Below are 21623 nucleotides of genomic sequence, written 5' to 3' on the forward strand. Positions count from 1 at the left end.
ATATATTCTGTGACAATCTTGTCCGACCTGTTGCGGATCAAAACTTCTTCTCCGTCTCCGGTAAAGACGTCAACAGTCAGTGGATGTGCAAAGCAAGGGTCACATGACCCGCAAAGCCGGCTTCGATAGGTTACCGGTGCTGTAAAGTCGCACGTTGTAGTGCCTCAACTAACAAGGAAGCAGGAAATGTACTTCAAAATAAAAGCATTGTTCCAGAAATTCACTACAATTCAAAGTAGTTTTATTTTTTTTTGACGAAGTTGACCCAAATGCTCATAATGAGCAGGCAGCCCACTGCTACAGGACATCTATACACACATGGTGGGACATTTAACACTTTTTTTTCCCCTACACCTCTCCAGGCTTATCACACACATGTAGAAATCCTCCTCTCAAACAAGAGGAAAAAGTAAATACGCAATCATGTAAGTGACTGATTTTGAAAAGAACAGTCTCTCACTCACAGCCACACCTACAGCGAGTGTATCGAAGGCACGACAAAATACATCCTCACACATACAGTCAAAAAAAGATCCGACACTACACGGAGGACGCAGACAGGCGCAACCGTCAAATTCTTCTCACCGCACCCAAAGCGTAGCAGCGGAAATAAACACTGACAAGAAACAAACACACAGTGTGTCATCTTACCGGGGAGTCTGTTCATGTTTACACCCTGAGCTGACAGGCCGATGCCCATGTACCTGTGGAGCAGACAGGTGAGAGTTTAGTTGTGCATAAAGAGGAAAAAAAGACACAAAGACATAATAATGGACTGAAGAGTGAGTGATTGATCGGCCACCGATCATGTTAAGCCAATCACTGATGACTGATTTTAAGATTATTAGCCCATCACCAATTTAACTGACAGATTAAAGAAAGACTTACAGTCCTGTGAGGCTGTTAAGACTCATTACAGACAAAGAAAAAATGTTTAATGGATGAAAGACAGAAGGCCAGCGTTGCTATTCTTAAATCTTTATCACCGACGGTGCTTATAGTTAGCATGTTAGCATGCTATGAATTTTAAATGCCACATGCCCTGCACCTCTTGATAAGTTGTCCAAATTTAACACCATGGGTGTCACAATTCTCCAAATCCACAATTTGATTTGACTTTCGATATTAAAAAAGGTCACAATTCGATTCAATTTTTGATTTAAACATTTTTTTCCTGCAGTAGGAAAGAGGTATCATTTGTGTTTTAATAATGTTTCGCTTATGAGTTATTGATCTTGGAAGTTTGAATCTGTCAATTTCAAAAGTGTGTAGCATAGCTGTCTTTTTTTATTCTGGACTATGAAAGTCAAGGACATCTTGTCAATTGCTTGAAAATAACCAGTGAAGTCATGTGACTTGTGGTTTTTACACTACAATCATGCTTGACTTGAATCATGCTTTCACTTCATTAGATTTCTGTGTGTTATACAGTCTCCTGATATGAACTTTACAGGGCGTGTATTAAGTAAATACTAATGACTTCATCATAATACATGAACGTAACCAAATGATTCATAATGGTTAACAGTTTGGGGCTCTACCCAGCTAGCAAAGCATTGAATCAGCATTCATATAGGAGCCTCAAATAACCAAATATGTCCGAGAGCTTGCTTGCTGATAGATGGAAGTATTGATATGATCATGACATGGCAGCATGCTCACACACTTTATGAGAATCTAAAAAGGTATGAAGAGAAGGAGAATAGGACTGTAATTTGCTGTAGGCTAACATCATCTTTTCTTTAAAAAGGATTTCTGACCTGCAACAAAAATACAATACATCAATAAATGAGGGTTTCCTGCTGGAGACAAACTGTAAACTGTGTTAGTTCTACGTCTGCTCGCCAATTAATAGGACCACGTTCAGAGCAACTATTACGCTTCAGTATACGGATGTAACTGAACGACGATATGGTTAAAATGTAGACGCAGGATGAGGTCTTTAATCACAACGAGCTGCTACAGTGAGTCACAGCGCTGCAGGGTTAAAATTCATGTAAATCCAGATTAGACTAGTCAATTGTGTGGACTTTCATTGTTACCAAATTTTTTTTAAAGCTTTGAGCAGCTCCCCACCTTGCAGCCATTTTGCATCCATAATGGGTTATTGTACATCACCCAGCACATGAGCAGCTTATTGGTTATGATAGTTGTGTTTGTATACCATTTATAGGATTGACGTAATTGCCACACTTTTATTATACACCAGATAAAAAGGTTTCGCCCCCATTTTTCATCCACTGATTTTGTTTTCCAGTGTGTGAGATAAACATTACAGCCCCATGTTAACGTGCTAACGTTTGACATGTAGCATTTCAAGTTTATATTGTCATTTCAACCATTAAGTTATCGATACACCTTAAAATGTGCCAAAAAATATTGTTTTTCTCAGACCCAGAACATAAAAACCAACACAATTTACATTACAACTACAATGCAAATTATACATTTAGTACACGTAAACAAATATTTTGCATGTTAGCATAGCATGCTATCGAACTGAATTGCTGGACAAGTTGAAATTCTGACCTTCTGGTGGCGCTGGATGACAAGTCAGCAGGTCACCAAAATAATTAGGACACCTCCTCAAGGGATCATGAACATTTGTACCAAATTTCATGGCGGTCCATTAAATAGTCTTCAAGATATTTCACTTTCTACCAAAGCGTAAGAGCAACAGACAGACAGACAGACAGCGCTAACCTTCTAGCTCAGCTAAAATTACATTGTAAATGCGGTGTTGTCGTCTTTCTGAAACGTTGGTGCCTTGTTCTGTTTTCTTACCCATCTCGGCCTTTGCTGATGATCTTAACCTCGAAGTAGTAGACCCCGCAGGCGGCTGGGATTGGGTGAGTGGCCCGTACAGACGCTGCATCTTTAGGGGTTTTGCCATGACCTTCAGGTGAGGGGAGACAAGAGCGACGAGGTCTGGTTAGTAGGAACAGATACTGGTTCATTCCATTATCGTGAAGGGTTCAAGGCGGGAATGCTGCGCCTTTATTCCGCCTCACTGTTCTGTATAAAAAGGTACGGACACGGAGTGGAGGGGGGGGGCACATACGGGGGCAGCGTGTACCTGCTTTGTTTGGTTCAGTGTAAAAAAAAGCAGCTTAATGATAGCTATAAAGAGGGATTCTCTGTATAAAAGATCTTTATCAAGACATACAAAAGCTTTTGCAGCAATATTAATCATCCATTTCGTAGGAAGTTTAATTCAAAGCACAATGCAGGATGTGGATTTTTTAGCACCGGTGGCTGTGGAGGAGATATAAAACCAAACCCTGAAAACGTCAGAGCACAGATTCACTTACATTTTAAATGCATTATGAAGGGATCTTCTAACGGCCAGTATTAACAGGAAGAAAAACCTATTTTAATGTTAATTTGGGCTCCTGACTGTTGTTTTAAGACGTTAAAAAGTGTGAAGCTGTCCTTCACGGCGAGATCAAACAGCGAGTTTAAGAAGTGATACTAATAATACTACACTGAGCAGATAATTTCAAAGTTGTTGTAAAATTGGATCAAGGGAGAGGTGCGACTTCTGCAGTTACTCTACACCATAAAAGTTTTACAACCTAAGTTACAGTCTAAAAGGAAAACCGCCTGAGGGTAAGTTACTGGTAGTCCCACGTTTTCTCAGGTAAGTGAAGTTAAAGTGTTTCACATGGTTAAAAATGGAAGTACTACAATTAGCTAGTAAAACCAGAACAAAATGCCCCTAATATAAGATTAAAAAACAACAAAAAGAAAGAGAAAAACAATAAAACAGATAAGACATAGTGGAAATAAAAGTGTATCAATTAAATAAAGATAAGTACTATTTTTATTTATTTATTTTGTATTTTCTAGTCCTGTAGCAAACAGCATAAAAACACGGCAGGCTGCTCTGTTTTCTAAGTCTAAAAAAAAGAAAAAAAAGGTCCTGTGGGCCCCGCATTGTACAGTCAGACCTTTGACCTTTCAACTGACCGTCAGCAGCCACTTTCACAATATCACCACCCCACTAGGTTTAGTGAATATCTCAGGGTCTTATTAAACGCCTGTGATGTTGCACCTTTCTTCCACACTTTGACATTTCCACATGAATCAGACTGCTGAGGAATGATTCCCTTTGAAATTTTGAAAATACACATCTAGGTTTAAATGGAGGAGTTGTCCCGAAATATATGATGATGTTCTATTAGATGGCATTTTTATGAATGCCCTTGAGCTCAAGATGCTTCAGCTGTTTTAAGCCTATCATCTTACAAGCTCTGAATCCAAACCTCCAGGATTTAGGGCTGAGAAACGGCTTTTTCTGTCAGTCTTTAAAGCTAACGTTAGCTCGAGCAGCTACCATACACAGCTGTCAACGGCATCATTTAATGCTTAAATATCGTTTATGCTGTCAGATAGTTTCATCTGTAGGAAATAATAAGTTAATCACAATATTGGTAGAAACAAAAAACAGATATTTTCCTCAAATGTTCAGCCCTGAGAGGAGGCCTTTCTTATGTCAAGGGATGTTTAAATGATTGCTGGTTAACTGACAGTGTTGAGACATCTTACAATGAGTCTTTTCCAAGAAGAAGGTTTAATTGGTTTAAAGAAAAGGTTCACATTTTTTTCAGTCAGGCGCACATATGAACAGTGAAAGAGGTTTTCCTTGTTGTAATCATTCAGAGATCCCCTTCAAAATCCACAGTGTGTCCACACAGTCATTTTGTGCAAAAACGCATTTAAAAGTTGATGTGAAGCTTATATGAGTCTTCAGCAGTCTGAGTTAGTCATATCAAGTGGATATCTGACACATTTACAGTCTTTATAGCATCAAATTGCCTCTTTGTGTGACAGTGTTTCCCTGTTGAGCTGCAGGTGGAAGTATAGTAAAAAAAGAGGCTCTAAAAAGACTGTAACGTTGAAAGATATCTACTTGATTTGACTCATTTGGACGCTGAAGCTTCATATTAGCTTCAGATAAACTTTTAAATACATTTCAGCACAGGAGGAGGACTGTGGATTTTGGCCCTCATCACTTCCATTGTAAGTGCATTATGAAGGGATCTAATGGTCAGTATGAACAGGAGGAATGATTACTGTTCATTTGGTCTCCTGACTGTTGTTTTAAGACACACTTGAGAAATTGTGAAGCTGTCTGTTAATAGATGATCTGGGTAATATTTCTCAGGAATATCTAGGACACTCAAATCTGGAGGATGTACTGATGTAGACTGACTAAAATGAAACTTTTCACCTCCATTTTCATTTGTTATTGTGACAAAATGGTTGCCATGTGAATACACCGTTCCAATAAGGAAATCACAAGAAATACAATTATCACCCATAAAGGCTGCCAAATCAAAACTAAAGCTGCCACTAAGGACTTTTTTCATTATTGATGAATCTGGTTTTTTCAATAATTGATGCTTGTTTCATCTATTTAACAAAAAAAAATGTTTGAGAAAAGAAAAGAGATGCTCATCATAGTTACCCAGAATACAAGATAACATCTTCATGTTTCTTGTTATGTTCGACAAACAGTCCAAAACCCAAAGATTTTACAACATAAAAAAACACAAGAAAGCAACAAATTCTCACGATTTGTGCTCGATTAATGACTTGAATGATTGATAATCAAAATGGTTTTCAATTCATATCATGTCTTATAATTGACTAATTGTCTCAACCTCTACTAAAAAGCTCTTTGTGGTGATCATGAAGTCTGATGATTACTAATTACCTGCAGGGATAAAGTGAGGAACATTACTGCCATTATTAATTTACTTTGACCTTTTGCTTGTTTGTTTGTTTATTTGCAAGACGATGTTCCCAAATTCAAGTGGGTGGTGTTGTGTTATCTGAACATTTCATAATAATTCTTACTCCTACTTTCTGCCATACAGTTTACTTCACTTTAGTGACATGTTTTAGTTGCTCCAGGATGTTTAAACAACATACTGTAAACGTTCAGATGTGTGACATCACTATAAACTAGCATTGTTAAACAAACGTCTCAAGATTCTGCATTGATGTCGTCCTTGCTGGGGCTCTACTCATAATTATTTATTAATCTGGGGATTGTTTTGCTGATTAATCAACTGTTTGACCCACAAAATGTCAGAAAATAGAGGAAAATGTTCGCTGGAACTTCCCGAAACACAACTTGACATATTCAAATGTCTTGTTTTGTCCAAATAACAGCTCCGACACCAAAGATATTCCGTTTATTCTCATAGTAAACCAGCAAATATTTGCATTCAAGCAAGCTGGAATGACTTTATGTGTTTTTCTTTAAAAGCTGACTCAAGCACTTAACAGATTATTACAATGACTATCAAAATAGTTACTGATTCGATCAACTAATCATTTCATCTCTTCTACTTGTGATTTTTTTTTTTAACAGGCCTTGGCATTTGGACACAACTGACAATTTGTTTTTGCAAAAATAACCAAAGGATTATTCTGTTCAGTGGGTTTTAGATAACAAGGCATTTAATGATTGATAGATAGATATAGATGATGAGGTCAGGACTATCTTCCAAAAAAATTAATTAAGTCAATATTCAGTCTATTTGTGTCAAAATTATTTAAATTCTATCCAAATGAATGCCAAATTACTAAGAACATTCAACACAGAAATCATAGATCGCCTGATATTTTCTACTTAACACTGCTGTGGGATTACAGTCTGGCTTTTTCAAGTGCTCTGCTCACTGGAGGTGGTTCACATATAAGTTTCCAACATCTGCATGGTAAAGTTACTCCACATTTGCATACCTGCAACAAGAGATGCAGTAGGATTTGTATTGGGGAGACAGAATATTCTGGTTTTAACAAGGAAGCATGTTTGTGTGTGTGTGTGTGTGTGTGTGTGTGTGTGTGTGTGTAGAGGGCCGGTCAAACCCAGAATAGTAGAACACACCCAGGAAGCATAGTTACACCTTTTTCTTTTTTACAGTAGCCTTTTCTTGTAGGCCTGCACCAAAAACCCTCTTGATAGCTTTGCTAAGCAACTAGTCCAACCTGAATGTCAGGCAAGACACTTATTAAACCCTCAGCAGCAGTGTACCACTTATACTACCTTGTCATCAATAAGTACTTCACTGGAGGCCTAACACTTGTTCCTCTGAGTAACTAATCAGGGGACAAATCATGATATTTGACTGTGTATTTCCTGTCATATAAATTACCTAATAATGCTACATTAGCCTTCCTGGGGGGCTGTCTAGCCTTATCCGTTTTGGCTAACGATAAACGGTATGGTTTTGATAGTCACATCGAGCCTTTGATGGACTTTGTTAAACGATGATTCTACATTTGAAATGTTAATTTTTATATACGGGTTATCCGCTGTGAAAGCTTGATTGGTGACAGTTCATTTAGCTGGTTGACAGGGTAGTTAGCAGGGAAGCTAGCGAGCTAGTTAGGTCAATTTTTGGCTGTGGATACACCTCGCCAGCTGGTCGGGGTTGCAAGATGTCCTCTGCCTTGTTGTTGATGAAGCTACGAGCCGACTTTGTTTTTAGCCTCAACGGCAGCTGGCGTTGATCCGCTAACCGTCAAGCTAAGCTAACAACTTGGCGTTAGCACCGGGCTGATAAAAGTGCTAAACTATTGTTTGTGTGTTCGTGTCATACCTTTATAGTGAACACGGAGATTGTTCTGTGAGAGCCCGATATAGCTGAACTTGTCCTTCGGGCTCCAGGAGCGAGGAAGCGGAGTCTCGTTCTCATTAACGGCTGGATAGAGCCGCCGGAGCCGCTGGTTGAGCTCCTTTTCCTGCTCGTTCAGAGCCGAGTCTCCGTGGACAACAACCGACATCAGAAACCCACAGCCTGACGACTGTCCAGACATGGCTATGACACGAGTTTCAGTAAAGTGGCTTGTCAGCAACAAGCCAGCGCCACTTGTGTCAGTCAGTGTCAAGTTTTTAAAGAGGGAGAGGAGAGAGGAAGAGGAGGGTTAGCACAGCTAGCCGAGCAGCTAACGCGGTTAGCTTGGCCAGCGAAGGCAAAGCGATCGCTGAAATGTCTCAGGTTGACATCAGCCGACACAAAGCCATAAATAGAGACACTAGAAGAAGGCTGTCTGTCGCACAGGTTCGGAATAAAGTAGTTAAAAGACAGAGGAGCGGGTCGTTGTTGCTGGGGGACAAAGTATAACCAGCTCTGCTAACCTCGATCTTTTGTTTGTTGTCGGAGCGTGATCCGCGATTCTGATTGGCTGAGAGCAGCTCCACTCACTTCCTATGGGAATGTGAAGTAAATACACAGAATGAGCAGTGAATGTGCAGCAGACAGACTGTGTTGTGTTAAAAACAGCACTACTAATGCCGCTTTTCCCTCTGCATGGTACCGCACGACTCGACTCACCTTTTTTTGCTTTCACTTATTTAAAATCTAAATCCTTGCCATAGTCATTTGAATAATATCAATAACCGAATACCAAATTTTGAGATTTAATCAATACTTGATCTGATGTAAAAGATACAAATTGATACACAACAGAAAATATGATGTGAAAATATTTATATTTTATTTATATACTTTATTTATTAATTTTATACTGAAACCAGAGGTCAGACTGATTCCATTTAGGTTAGATTACGTTCAGATCTGAATTTTACATCTTGAATTTTATTTTTACTGAGCATATTTGAGCAACCAGAGTTTTGATTTTTAGATCTGAATTGAGTTTATTGAAATATAGCAACTTGACTATAGCCTTTGAACAGTAGGCACAGGAATTTTCTATCTGAATTTGAGAACCTTAAAACAAATACATACTGGAAATAAAGTTTTTGAAACTGCGTAACTTGAAAGTGACTACTGAGAATTTCACAAAGATGGTTTTCAAAGTCAAATATTTCAGCGCGATAAGTTCAATGTTATTTAAATTTCAACATTAACTATTCAGTAGTGATTCAAATTCAAAATGTGGTATTCAGTTGCTAATGTATTATGTAAATGATATGTTATTTGCTTCCCTACTAACTCATCAGTAGGTTTACAATGTAGACACAGTCAGTGAGTCATCATCATCATCAGTATTCTGTGTTCACTACCTATGAATTATACCTACTGATTATAAGGACAACAAAGTTTTGACTTTTTCAGTATCAAATATATCAGATCTTAAGATCAGAAGAGGAAAGTAGTTCTAGGATCATTTTAACTGAATAGCTTTTAGAGGCTATGACAAAGTGGGTGAGACCATCATTTTGTCCCCATTACACTTTGTATTTCTTGCCATACTTGTCATTTGTTTGTTTAGCCAGTCACATACTATCCTGGGTTTTGTTTGTGTTTAGCATTTTATTGTTACATTTACATCTGCATTTATGGTTTAATCGAGACAGAAAAGTGTTTAGGGTCATTATTTATTGTTTATTGATTTAAGTACTGAGTTTCTTGAGTTACAGATTAACTTGGGTTGTAACTTACCATATACCCACCATGCTTTCCAGGAGACAAAAAGGGGGAGGCACCATGGATGTTTTATAAGAGCTGGATACTGGACTAAAAATGGCGCCCATTCAGTCCTATAGGAATTGCTCGGCTGGCGCATACGCCAAAAAAAGTTTCTTGCTTCTGGGTTTGCTTCCATATTGTGCAGCCCATTGAATATACGCAATAGTGTTTTCCTTGTTGGCCCCCCACGAGTTCCTGCTCGGCCCATAGACTTTACATTGTGATGATGTCACAGATTTTTAAGTTGCTTTTCTCAGCTCAAGGAAAGTTTTACAAATACAAAACCTCCATGGATCAAAAATTCATAATAGAAAGAGTCATAATTGACCTTGTTTGAAGTTTGAGATGTCCTGTCAACAGTTTTACATAAGTCTCTTCTACAATGGTGGTTTATGAGGGAAAAAGCTTTATGGGCCGCAGTGGGATGTTTTGCTGCAATACCACAAGTGGCCACTGGGAAAAATTGGCTGCAAGGCTGAGTGGCAGTGCCCTATCCAGCTCTTATTATACATCCATGGGAGGCACTGAACCACTTCCTGATTTTAAGATCTTGCTTACATCACCAGTGATGTCATGGGTTAGACCAAGTATGAGAGCATTTATTTTATTTAGTTAAATGTTTGGTTTTGTATTTATGTTATTTGTACTTATTTGGTTTATGGTAAGGAACAATGGTGTAGGTGATGTGTGTGTAAACAATGTCAACTGATACAAGTGACATTGTCATTCACCAGTTGTTGATATAAGGGAAAGGACACCCTTGATAGAAATATGGTTCGGCCTAGATAGATTGAAGAGCCTATTTAAGGGGAGAGATGTTAGTTAGAGAGAGAGCAGAAACAAAAGAGGATGTCAGTGTAGCTGTGTTAAGGTAAGTTCGATTATGCTTGATTTCATTTGGTCGTCTCTGAGTCTGTCTCTTATCACCTTCCTTGACACTCCGGCAAAGCTTCCGCACAGATAAAACTTTATTTTATAGTAAAACAGCAAATATTTGTAAAAGGCCTGAAAGGGTTGCAGAAATGTTTCATTTTTCTTCTTTCCTATCTCATCAACAGTCTTTTCGACCCAAAATCTTTTAGATTTTTGGGGTATAGAGGTACATCGGTGGCTTCACATCCTCATTATGAGTTCAAATTTATGAGAATTCTAATTTTATTTGAGAGCCACAGTCTAGGAGTGTATCAGTGATTGTTATTCCAGATGGCAGCGAGAAATTTCCATTCGAAGGTTTTATTACTTTTCGTTAAAACAGTAAGGTTCACCAATGCGCTCTTCTCACTGATGAGGCTGACTGACATGTCACCGCTCCCTCCATTTGTCATTGTTTTTAAAAGGTCTTAATTGTATGACATGCAAATGAAGAGACTTGCTTTTTGATCATTATCTATTCATATAAGAAAATGAACTGAACATTAGTGCATCACCAAATGAGGGAGAGGAGGGGTGAGAGACAGACAGTAATGATCAATAGATTCAGAGTAAAAGAGAACGGACAGCTTTACATTATGGTGCTGTAATGTCTCTTAACTTTTGGGATTATGCTAAAAACAATCTTTTCATCCCCAGGTTTAAACTGTGTGAGTGTCAGCATGTGTGTATGTAATACTGTAGGTCAAGGCTGATAATTACTGTGATTACTGCAAGCAATCACAGTATTGTAGCAGCAGCTGGCAGCAGCTTTGCTTGGCAGCATAGGCAAAAAACATTACATGAAACATCAATTTGAATTGTGCTACATGCCCTTGCTTTTGTCATGATGATGATTTGATACGATGCCATCTGATCACAACATCAAACAAAACATTGTTTTACTAGTATATATTTTTTGTTAAGCCTGTGTTCTGTTTTTTGAGATTCTTTCTGATTTACTGACCACTCTTGACTATTTGGAGTTTTTGCTCAAATTGTTTTCCTGCAGTGAATTTTATTCCAATGAAATGTGAAAAGCATTGGACTTGAATTAAGTTTTGAAATCAGTCTTGCTAACTAGCTACATCTGTACTGTTGCTAAAAATAATGTCTTGTTTCAGTGGCAAGTCAACATTTATGAGAGCGGAGCTGGACTTGTGATTCTGATGCTCCAAATTAAACAGTGAGTTTCATTTTACTTTATTTTATATGCCAACGTCTTCAAACGACTTCATTTTATTTAGATAATGTTCCATTGCTGTCTCTTTTCACACCGTCTTTGAACAGACTTTTTTAAAATTTTTCAGGTGGTTCATAGGGATAAACTCTAAGAGAGGCACCCCGGCAGGACGGGACAAAGTCCAGTCACCAAAGACACAGAAAATCATACATAAAAAGGTGACCTCAGTCAGCCCTTGTGTTTTAAGTCTACTAAAGAAACTAATGGACTTTTGAATGGGTTTTGTATAAGTCAGTGCACTGCTTGTTTCAGTATTTAATTTTTAAATGACTTTTGAATGATTAATTACCTGAATGAGCTCCATGTTTAGTTTTTTCTATTACTTTCTAATTGTGTACAAATGTTTAGCATCATTCGTTTAAATGTTAATAAAGTGAGACATGGTTTGAAAGAAACACTTTGAAGTTATATAACTTGTCTTAACATTTTAAGTCACAATTCAAATGGCTGTTTATTCACTGTTGTAAATACTGTCAATGAGTTTGTCAAGTAAAAAGGTTTGTGGAAGAAAATATTAAAAATTGTATATATATTCAATAATTCAATATTCAAACTGTAGTCCTCACTGTGGGTAGTTAGTTACACAATATTGTGTCGAGTAGTATGTCGTACATTTTGCAGTTTATAGTAAAAATCTGTAAGTATGCCACTTGTGAAAAGTGCAAATTAACAGCGATTTGGCAGTATTTTGCTGTAAAAGTAGAGAGTTTTACAGTTTTATGCTGTATTTATAAAAGCAGCAACAAACTGTTAAATTCAGCAACAGCATGACACTGTTCATTTTGCAGTAAATTAATGGCAACCCTGCATTTGATAAGTAATACTTGGGGGGTCCCGGAAGACGGCAGTTCACTGCAGCTGGTCCAGGATACCCCTTTCCCCCGGGTAAGGGGGAAGGCAGCAGTTCACTGCAGCTGGTCCCAATTTTCTTCTGGGGAGGTACTGGGGGGAGTGTGGGAACGGTGGCCAGGGCACTCGGAAGGCAGCAGCTAGTTACAGCTGGTCCCAGGTGCCTGACCAATACTCCCAAGTCAACATGCCCTGAGAACCGCGTGGTTCTCAAAAGATACGCACACTATTGTTCTTCAAAGGTTTATTTATGATACAAGGCAGGTGTGGGACACACAGAGCAGGGCAGGGCTAACAATGTTAAATGCAAATTGTTGAAGGAGTGGATGATGCCCTTAATGGGCCAGAACTCTCAATGCTATATTGTATTGCAACCAAATTTGGGAATGTTCTACATAAAGCCACACTGTACAAGTAATTCTACCCACAGTAAAGTAACATTATAACATGATATTTCTGCAATTCTGTTGTCTTTAATAAAATGAAACTTGGCAAAGTTCTCCATGAGAATCTGCATGACATACCGAATCATGGCACCCCACCCTGTGGTCATGAATAAAACACCACACTACTTATTAACTGCCATATCTGTTAAATGGAATATACCATGGTAACCAAATTCTGCAGAGTTGTACAGATGGGGATGCTGAACAAGTGTGTTGTATTTGCAGCAATGCTTTGCAAGTTATTTCAGCTGTTAGCATTCACACACATTTCCACAGGAAATGCATTTCTAGTCGTTATTATTATTAAATATTATTATTATTATTATTAGTAGTAGTAGTAGTAGTAGTAGTAGTAGTAGTAGTAGTAGTAGTAGTATAACAGTGTTAGGATTCAAGATTCAAAGATTCAAGAGATTTTATTGTCACATGCTCAACAACACAGCAGATGGCAACATTGAAGTCAATGAAATTTGGCTTCTTCGAGCCCAAGTTCCAATTAGAGTATATAATAAAATACTTACAATTACAGAAAAGGAGGGAAATGAGAGAGAGAAGAGAAGGATAAGAGAGAGATTAATTACAATATATCCAAATATACATGATATTGCACATTGGTGTGCAAGTGTGGTTGAAGAAAACTTGACTTTGTGGTAGCTGGGTTATCATAAAGAGCCTCTGCATTGGCACACCAGTTAAAGTATGAGGACCAGAGATGACAGATCTGTCACAGATGATTTAATGGCTAAAAGTAAATGAAAACAATAATCAGTAAACAAAAGTGCTCTAAATCTAAATCTAAACCAATCAGCATGCTGTAGCAGGCATGGGCAGGAACTGAGCAGGGCCTAATCCAGACCTCTTATCAGTTCAGGTGTGGCCTGTTAGTTTGAGGCTAAATCCTACCCATAACATTTATTTTTATTATCATTTCAATTAATCAATTAGTTGTTTGGTGCATAAAATGTACGGAAATGGTGAAAAATGTTAATAACTGTTAGTAACAGTCCACAACACAAAGATATTCAGTTTATTATCATAGAAGACTAAAGAACCCAGACAATTTTCACATTTAACAAGCTGGAGCCAGAAAATTTTAGCATTTTTTTCTAAGAAAAACAATTAATTAGTTAGTTGTTTGGTCCATAAAATGTCAGAAAATGGTGAAAGTTTATTATGTTAGTTTATTATGATAGAGGACTACATAGAGCAGGAAATATTTAAAAAACATTTAAAAAGCTGGAATCTGAGGCTCCAAACGATTAATGTCAAAAAATTGTCGATTAATTTAATAGTTGGTAACTAATTGAAGAATTGATTAATTGTTGCATAGTTAATATTAAGTTAATACTATTTTCACACCTGCCTCTGTTGTATCTATCCATGCAGATTGTTTTTTAGTTTTAGGCTGACGCTCATGGCTTTTACTGAAATATCTGAACAGCTATGTGATATCATGAAATTTGGCGAAGATATCCATGGTGCCCAGAGGTTGAACCCAAGTGACTTTGGAGATCGACCAACTTTTTCTCTTGTCCCACAAACAGGTTGACATTTTTGAGTGTTAAATGTCTATTGCACATCTGTCTGTCCTCTCCCAGGACAGACAGATGTGCAATAGATGTTGTGTGTACAGAATAGAAACACACAAATTACAGACTATAGCATTGAACAGGATAACAAAATTATAATGGCTTTATAATATATATGAAGAATGTGATGAAGAGGATACCAAGGAGCTTCCAAGTGCCACCAGAGCAGAATAGGACCTGAGCCACGCAACCTCCATCACCATGGAAACCTGGGAAGAGGACAGACTACACATGCACACAGGGGAGACTCACATCTCACCGTTCACATACACGGGAGAAGAGACAAGAAAAGACATTAATCAAACAGGAGAGAGAGAGAAAGATAAAGACATCACTCAGAGAGAGAGAGAGAGAGAGAGAGAGACATGAGGTGAGGTTGAGCTCCTGCAGGATGGAGAACTGGATCCAAAACCTCAGGAAATGGCACCGACACCAAGGGAAGCAGAGCGGTTCCAGCATGGGTGCTGATCCAGCAAGAGATGCCTGAGAGACAAGAGAGGACAGGAAGAGAAAATAAGGGAGACAGAGGGAGAGAAGAGAGCAGGGAACATGGCTCGGACACTCATGTGCTTGTGGAACAAACAAACAGGTTAGAGAGATGCAAGAGTTATTAGAACAGTTGCAATAATTAATAATGTTGTTGGAAGGACAGCACTTAGTAAATTAATTGACAGAAACCGACCTAAGTACTCAACTAAAGGCGACTAATTGTAGGTAAAGGCAAAAAGATGAGTTTTAAGTTTAGATTTAAGGGACTCAACAGACTCGGATTGTCAGACATCAGCAGGGAATTTATTCCATAAGAATCTGGCCTGACTACTTTTTAACTCTGAGTACACACAGGAGCTCTGCATTTCGAGAGCGAAGAGCTTGAGATGGAATATAAGATTTAAGGAGATCAGACAGGTATGATGGAGCAGGCCCATTTAGGATTTAATAAGTCAGCAGAAGCACCTTAAAGTCTGATCTAACATGAATAGGAAGCCAATGAAGGGAGGCTAGCATCGGTGTAATATGGTCAAATTTTCTTGTTTTATTAAGATTCTAACTGCAGCATTTTGAATTATCTGAAGATGTTTAGTACTCGCACGTGGCAAACCTGAAAACAGAACATTATAGTAGTCATGTCTGGACGAAACAAATTCATGTATTAGAGTCTCTGTATCAGCCATGGACAGGGAGGACCAAATTTTAGCTATGTTACGTAAGTGGAAAAAGGCAGTTGTGGGGATTTCTTTAACATGCTTATCAAAGGAGAGGCTGCGATCAAACATAACACCAAGATTCTTGGCAGCCACACTTTTGTCCAAGACTGTGATTTATGACCACAAGTCAGTTCCTCAGGATTGGCCCTTATCATTTCAGTTTCCATTGTGCTGCCGTGCAAATTACCAAGCAAATTTGCAACTGATCAAATTATCTCCAACTAATTAACACACAGTGAATTTAGGGCCTTTGAGACAGTTGCCCCTTTCGTTAATCCAGCTTGACAGTGACTTTCATATCAGAGTGAAATTAAAAGAAACTACAAGGTAACACCCAGCCAAAACACACTGTAAAAGCTAATATCAAAGACACTACAGCATGATCTGACAAATGGCTGGCAGTAATGTATTATTCATGATTGCCAGTGAATGGACTAAAATAAAAACAGTCCTCTGAGAAGTCAGTTGTGTTGTGTTATATTGTTTTTGTTTCCAACAGATCTTATTTTTGTCTGCCTTGTACAGCCTGTGAATGTCACACCAACATGTGGGAATGTTCATTGCATCACTAAAAAGGAATCTGAAATGATGTTACGCTCCCTTTAGGGAAGCACTTGCTCATATTCAGATTCAGAGTTCTCTGGAAAACACAAATGGTAGAAGGTCTGGACTGTTTATCATCAGTAAGATGTCTGTTGTAAAAGCAGGTCGAGAACAAACTGTGCTGGGAAGAGCTCCTCACTGTTTGTGTTAAACCCTGCTTGGATGACTGGACGGGAGTTAAACTGCATGACAGTGATGGAAAATAGACTTAGAAAACTTAATACGACAGTAATATAAATGAAAAACTTGCATTCAATACTGTGTTATACTCTGGAATTTGTAGTATAAACAACAAATGGAGATCTAGCATATTTAAAATCCGATATTGTTACTGTCCTGCGAAGTATCTCCAATATGTCAGCTTTTCATTGGCAGCATTGTGACTTTTCACCTTTCAGCTAATCCAATGCGTTTTTAATGGTTTATTTAGCTTAAAAGATACGTTCATAATTTTTCAAGTGTCCAAATGAACATGGAACGAGGTTTTCCTCACTGTAATAATGCCCCCTATATTGATGGAGTGATGGAGGCCAAAATCCACAGTTTGTCCACACAGTCATTTAAAAGTTGATGTGAAGCTTATATGAGGCTTCAGCAATCTGAGTTAGTCATATCAAGTGGATATCTGCCGCATTTACTGTCTTTTTAGCATCAAATTCCCTCTTTGTGTTTCCTCTGACAGTGTTTTCCTGATGAGCTGTAGTGGAAGTATACACTGTAAAAAAAGTTATTTCACAGAAATTTACTGTATTATTTTACAGTTTGTTTGTTTTTCTACATTAAATGTAAATGCCATAAAAACACAGTAAATTATTTTTATTAAAAATATTCACCATTAAATAAAGGCTGTAATCTGTAAATTAATATAATGGAATATCAGTTTTTTGACAGGATTATTCAATTACTTAATGGTCTTGAATGTTAAATTACATTGAATTTTATGTAAATACTAAAAAAAATATGCATCCTATCACTGAATGTAAAATTAAGGCAACTTTCTGTTTTTTTTTACAGCAAAACTACTACTTAATGTAGTGAAAAATGGTTAAAAGTCTGACAGCAAAAGTTGCCGAACAATTACAGTCAAATAACGGTAAAAAAAAAAACCTTTAGTTATTCTACAGAGAATTTTTCTTAAAAAATACAGATATTTACTGTAGACATTATCTGCATTTTTACAGATAACTGTTGTAAATTATTTTAAAAAATCATTGTAAAATATTGCTAGAATGTTAAACAAATGTATAAATCTGCACAAAATTTTGAAAAAACTCAACCACAGCAGAATGGTCCCCCCTTCTCTCTAACCAACTGTGTGACAAATGCAATCCTTCAAGATCAGGCAAATAAGATGGTGTTTTTCCTTGATGATGCTTGACATTTGGACAATTTCAGTGTTCTAAATTAATGGATGTATTAGTCTACACAATCCACAGCAGAAAAAAGTAAACATCAGATAGAATACTATGTTTAATTGTGCAAGCGCCAAATTAGATTTTCCATTTGGTGAGTAAATATACCAAAATAGTCATGTGTTGCAGACAGAGACTCTGGCCGATGCTGGGCTGTAATATAACTTGCAGTTTTTTTTATTTGCGCACTTTACAGCCACAACAAAGCAGTAAATGTAGCTTACAGTCCACCATCATATTTTTGCTGCTGTTAAAACCCACTAGCTTTGTGCTAACTACTACAACTGGAGGAAATTCCTCTTCTTTTACTACTTCTGCTTCCAAAACTCTCACCTTACTCAAAGGCACAACCTGGTGGCAGAAATGCAGAAGTCATACAACATATCCACAAACATTAATACTGGCTAAAATACAAAATTATGAACACTATATCCTGGAAAACATTTTAGATCAGATTATTTATTTTTGTTTACTTACTTAATTAATGTGATCCTAATTTATAAAGTTAATCAACCTGCATAATGTCCTATAGTTTTATATTGACATTCCAAATTATAGTTTATTTAATCTCCCCCCTAGGGTTGGGTGATGTCTACAGAATTGGCATATGACGATGTTCACAGTGAAACATCGCGATAGACGATGATATCGTGTGGGATAAATTACCGCATTTTGCTGTCATTTTGCGTTACTGTAAGTGCAATAAAAGCTCAGTGAGTAAAAAGCCAATAAGAGTAATTTAGTCCACGCAAAAGATGGACAGACGACAGGGGGGCTTTTAAATCACAATGTTATGATGGTAGAGGCTCAGTGGTTGATGACTGTCAGCCATTGGTGATGGACGATGGCATTGCCCATCGGCCCAACCCTACTGCATACTCAGAACATCGCCCTGGGTGTTCTCAGTGTCATCTATAACATCTTTCTCAATTCATTGTTTTTGGAAAAGTTCCAGACATTATCAGATGACAGATCACAAATTTGAATTTTAGCAAAATAATTTTTGGATTTGGGAGAGATTTGTTCATGTTCACTAACCCCATACATTAATGTGAAATGTCTGTAGATATATTGGAGAGCTGCTTATAATTACTGTGAAATAATGTTTATATAAAGTAATGATCATTAAAATTATGTTTTTGCAAACTATTATCACATGATCTTATTTTTTGAACAGTATAAAACCAACGTTTACCAGGGATTTACTGTAAATAGATTGGATAATCACATAAAATAAAAGCCTAAAGCACTCAAGATACCGATAATGGGTGTTAAAGGAGGGTAATTTGAGTGTAATTTTACATCATTTTTCTGTGTTTTACATCCAGAAATCTTTACTTTGATGGGGAGTTCCTGTGGATAGACTGGATAACCCTATGAATTTACCAAAGATTACTGTATGAAAACAAATCTTCATTTAAATTAGGTAATTTTAAGGTAGTTCTGCAATCTTTTTCATTTTTTTGTGCAGATTTATACATTTGTTTAACATTCTAGTGATGTTTTACAATGAGATTTCTATGTTCATTTGGGCTCCTGACTGTTGTTTTAAGGCAGACATTAAAAATTGTGAAACTGGTCTTTATGGAGTAAGAGAATTTTCTTAACCAATAAGGAAAAATATCCCTCAATTCATAAAAAATTAAATATTACCAAATTCAGAGATACATGGTTTTTACTGTACAGCAACAACATATTGTAAAAATAATGTATGGTAATGTTGCATTATGACTTTTGTCTGACCAAAACAAGACATCTGAAGACATCACCTTTGACTCTAGAAAATTATTTTTTCTTACATTCAATAAACCAAACAATTACTCAAGAAAATAATCTGCAGATCAATCGATAATATAAAATAACTGTTAGTTGCAGCCCTACACTGCAGCATTTGTACCATCACATGAACAATCTGAGCTGCAAAAGTTTGATTTGTTGCTTACTTGGCCCTGTCCTGTATGTATTAGTGTCCAATTCCTGTCTGGGTTTCAGGAAAATCCCTGAAAAACTGAAAAGACTTTTTTAAATTTGAGGATTCTGTCTCATTCATTCACTGATGAAGCAGTGGATCATGAGTTTATCTGTGTGTTCAGACATTTTCCAGTCATTTAACAGACAGTGACACGCTGAATCAATACAGTGGATATAAATGGTTGTGCAAGAGCAGGATATTCAACAAAACCTGAACAGGGAAGAGGTAAGGGAGAGCTGTCACACCGCCCTCTGGTGGTTCAAACTTGACCTCTCCACAGAGAATGAGAGATGAATAATCATGCAGTATACTGCAGTGTAGACTGGCCTCAGTTAACATTTCTGTGTCAGAGGCTATCTTCCTTAAACGATATATGACTAGCGATATTCTATATTTTTCTCACTGTCAACAAATCTCATGTGTAGAGCCAAAACAACAATTAATTGATCTACTTACAAGTATTGTGTGTGTATCCAAAGCCTGATATATCCTATTCCTCATTGCTGTAGACCAATAGGGCTCATTAAAAACACATCAATGAACCACGTTGGACAGGCTCCAAAGTTTTCAGTCTCTGGAGAGCAGTTCCTTGTAAGGCATAAACTGTAAAAAAAGCCTCGAGTTTGGCATTTTGACCATTGCCATCTTGAATTTTTGGAGCCAGAAGTGACCATATCTGGACGAGAGGGTTGAGCTGACCCTAAACTGTGCCTATGCTCCTTTTCTTATCTGGGCTTACGTTACATAATGTATGTAGCCACAGTTGTCGCCGTGGTGGCGACTTGTCAATCACAAGTTAGCCACGCCCTAAAGCATACCCTCCTTTATCGTCTATTTAACTCTAAATGAGACCATAATTTACAAAATGAACATCATGCTATATTGAAGAAGACTTGAAACTAGCAATTGAGACCATAAACTGGGAATTAGGAAACCGTTTACTGAGGTAATAAATTAAGTGACAAGTAGGGTAATTTTCTCATAGACTTCCATATAATCCCCTGCTGGCTATTAGAAAGAATGCAGGTTTAAGGCACTTCGACATCGGCTTCACATTTTAGACCCGTAGTTTGTCGTGTGGACTGATGTTCTTTGAGAAATCTACGATGTATTGCAAAGTCAAGAGGTTGTGATATGTAGCCATGGATGTATAATAAGAGCTGGATAGGGCGCCGCCGCTCAGCCTTGCAGCCAATTTTTCCCAGTGGCCACTCACGGTATTGCAGTGAAAAATCCCCCTGTGGTCCAAAAAGGATTTTCCCCATAGACCACCATTGTAAAAGAGACGCCTGTAAAACTGTTGACAGGACACCTCGAACTGCAAACAAGGTCAATTATGAGTCTTTCTATTATGAACTTTTGATCCATGGAGGTTTTACGTTTGTAAAACTTTCCTCAAGCCGAGAAAAGTGATTTTAAAATCCGTGACGTCATCACAATGTAAAGTCTATAGGCCGAGCAGGAACTTGTGGGCAGGGCCAGCAGGGGAAACACTACTGTGCATATTCAGTGGGCCGCACAAAGCGGGAGCAAACCCGGAAGCTAGAAACTTTTTTTGGCGTATGCGCCAGGCGAGCAATTCCTATAAGACTGAATGGGCGCCATTTTTAATCCGGTATCCAGCTCTTATAATACAGCCCTGTAAACAGAACAGCATTCCCGCACATGCTCAGTGGTGCTTGCTACTACACTCTCTGGAGACTGAAAACATGATCACTGTTATGTTTTTGGAGCCATTTCTGAACAAACTACCGTGACTGTAATCTTTGCTGCGAAGGAACATGTCACCCAGTGCAACAGTGTGACTCATTGATGTGTTTCTAATTAATAAGATATATCAGGCTTTGGATACACACACAATAATTGTTAGTAGATCAATTCATTGTTTGTTTGGCTCTGCACATGAGATTTGTTGGCAGTAAGAAAAATATAGAACATTGCCAGAT

The 21623-nt window shown here is 37.7% G+C and overlaps 1 protein-coding gene across 1 annotated transcript in view; it reads right to left on the reverse strand.

Annotated features, from left to right (window-relative positions):
* ranbp9 (RAN binding protein 9) overlaps positions 1 to 8205 on the reverse strand; it is a 34475-nt gene extending 26270 nt beyond the window's left edge. The window contains exons 1-3 of the mRNA XM_067606766.1: positions 7617 to 8205; positions 2785 to 2896; positions 652 to 704 (exon numbers count right to left, since the gene is read on the reverse strand). Of these exons, the coding sequence (XP_067462867.1) occupies positions 652 to 704; positions 2785 to 2896; positions 7617 to 7833 (382 nt within the window). The 5' untranslated portion in view covers positions 7834 to 8205. The remainder of the gene's footprint in view (positions 1 to 651; positions 705 to 2784; positions 2897 to 7616) is intronic.
* Positions 8206 to 21623: the final 13418 nt, after the last annotated feature.

Source organism: Thunnus thynnus, chromosome 12 (assembly GCF_963924715.1).
Source record: "Thunnus thynnus chromosome 12, fThuThy2.1, whole genome shotgun sequence".
Lineage (NCBI taxonomy): Eukaryota > Metazoa > Chordata > Actinopteri > Scombriformes > Scombridae > Thunnus > Thunnus thynnus.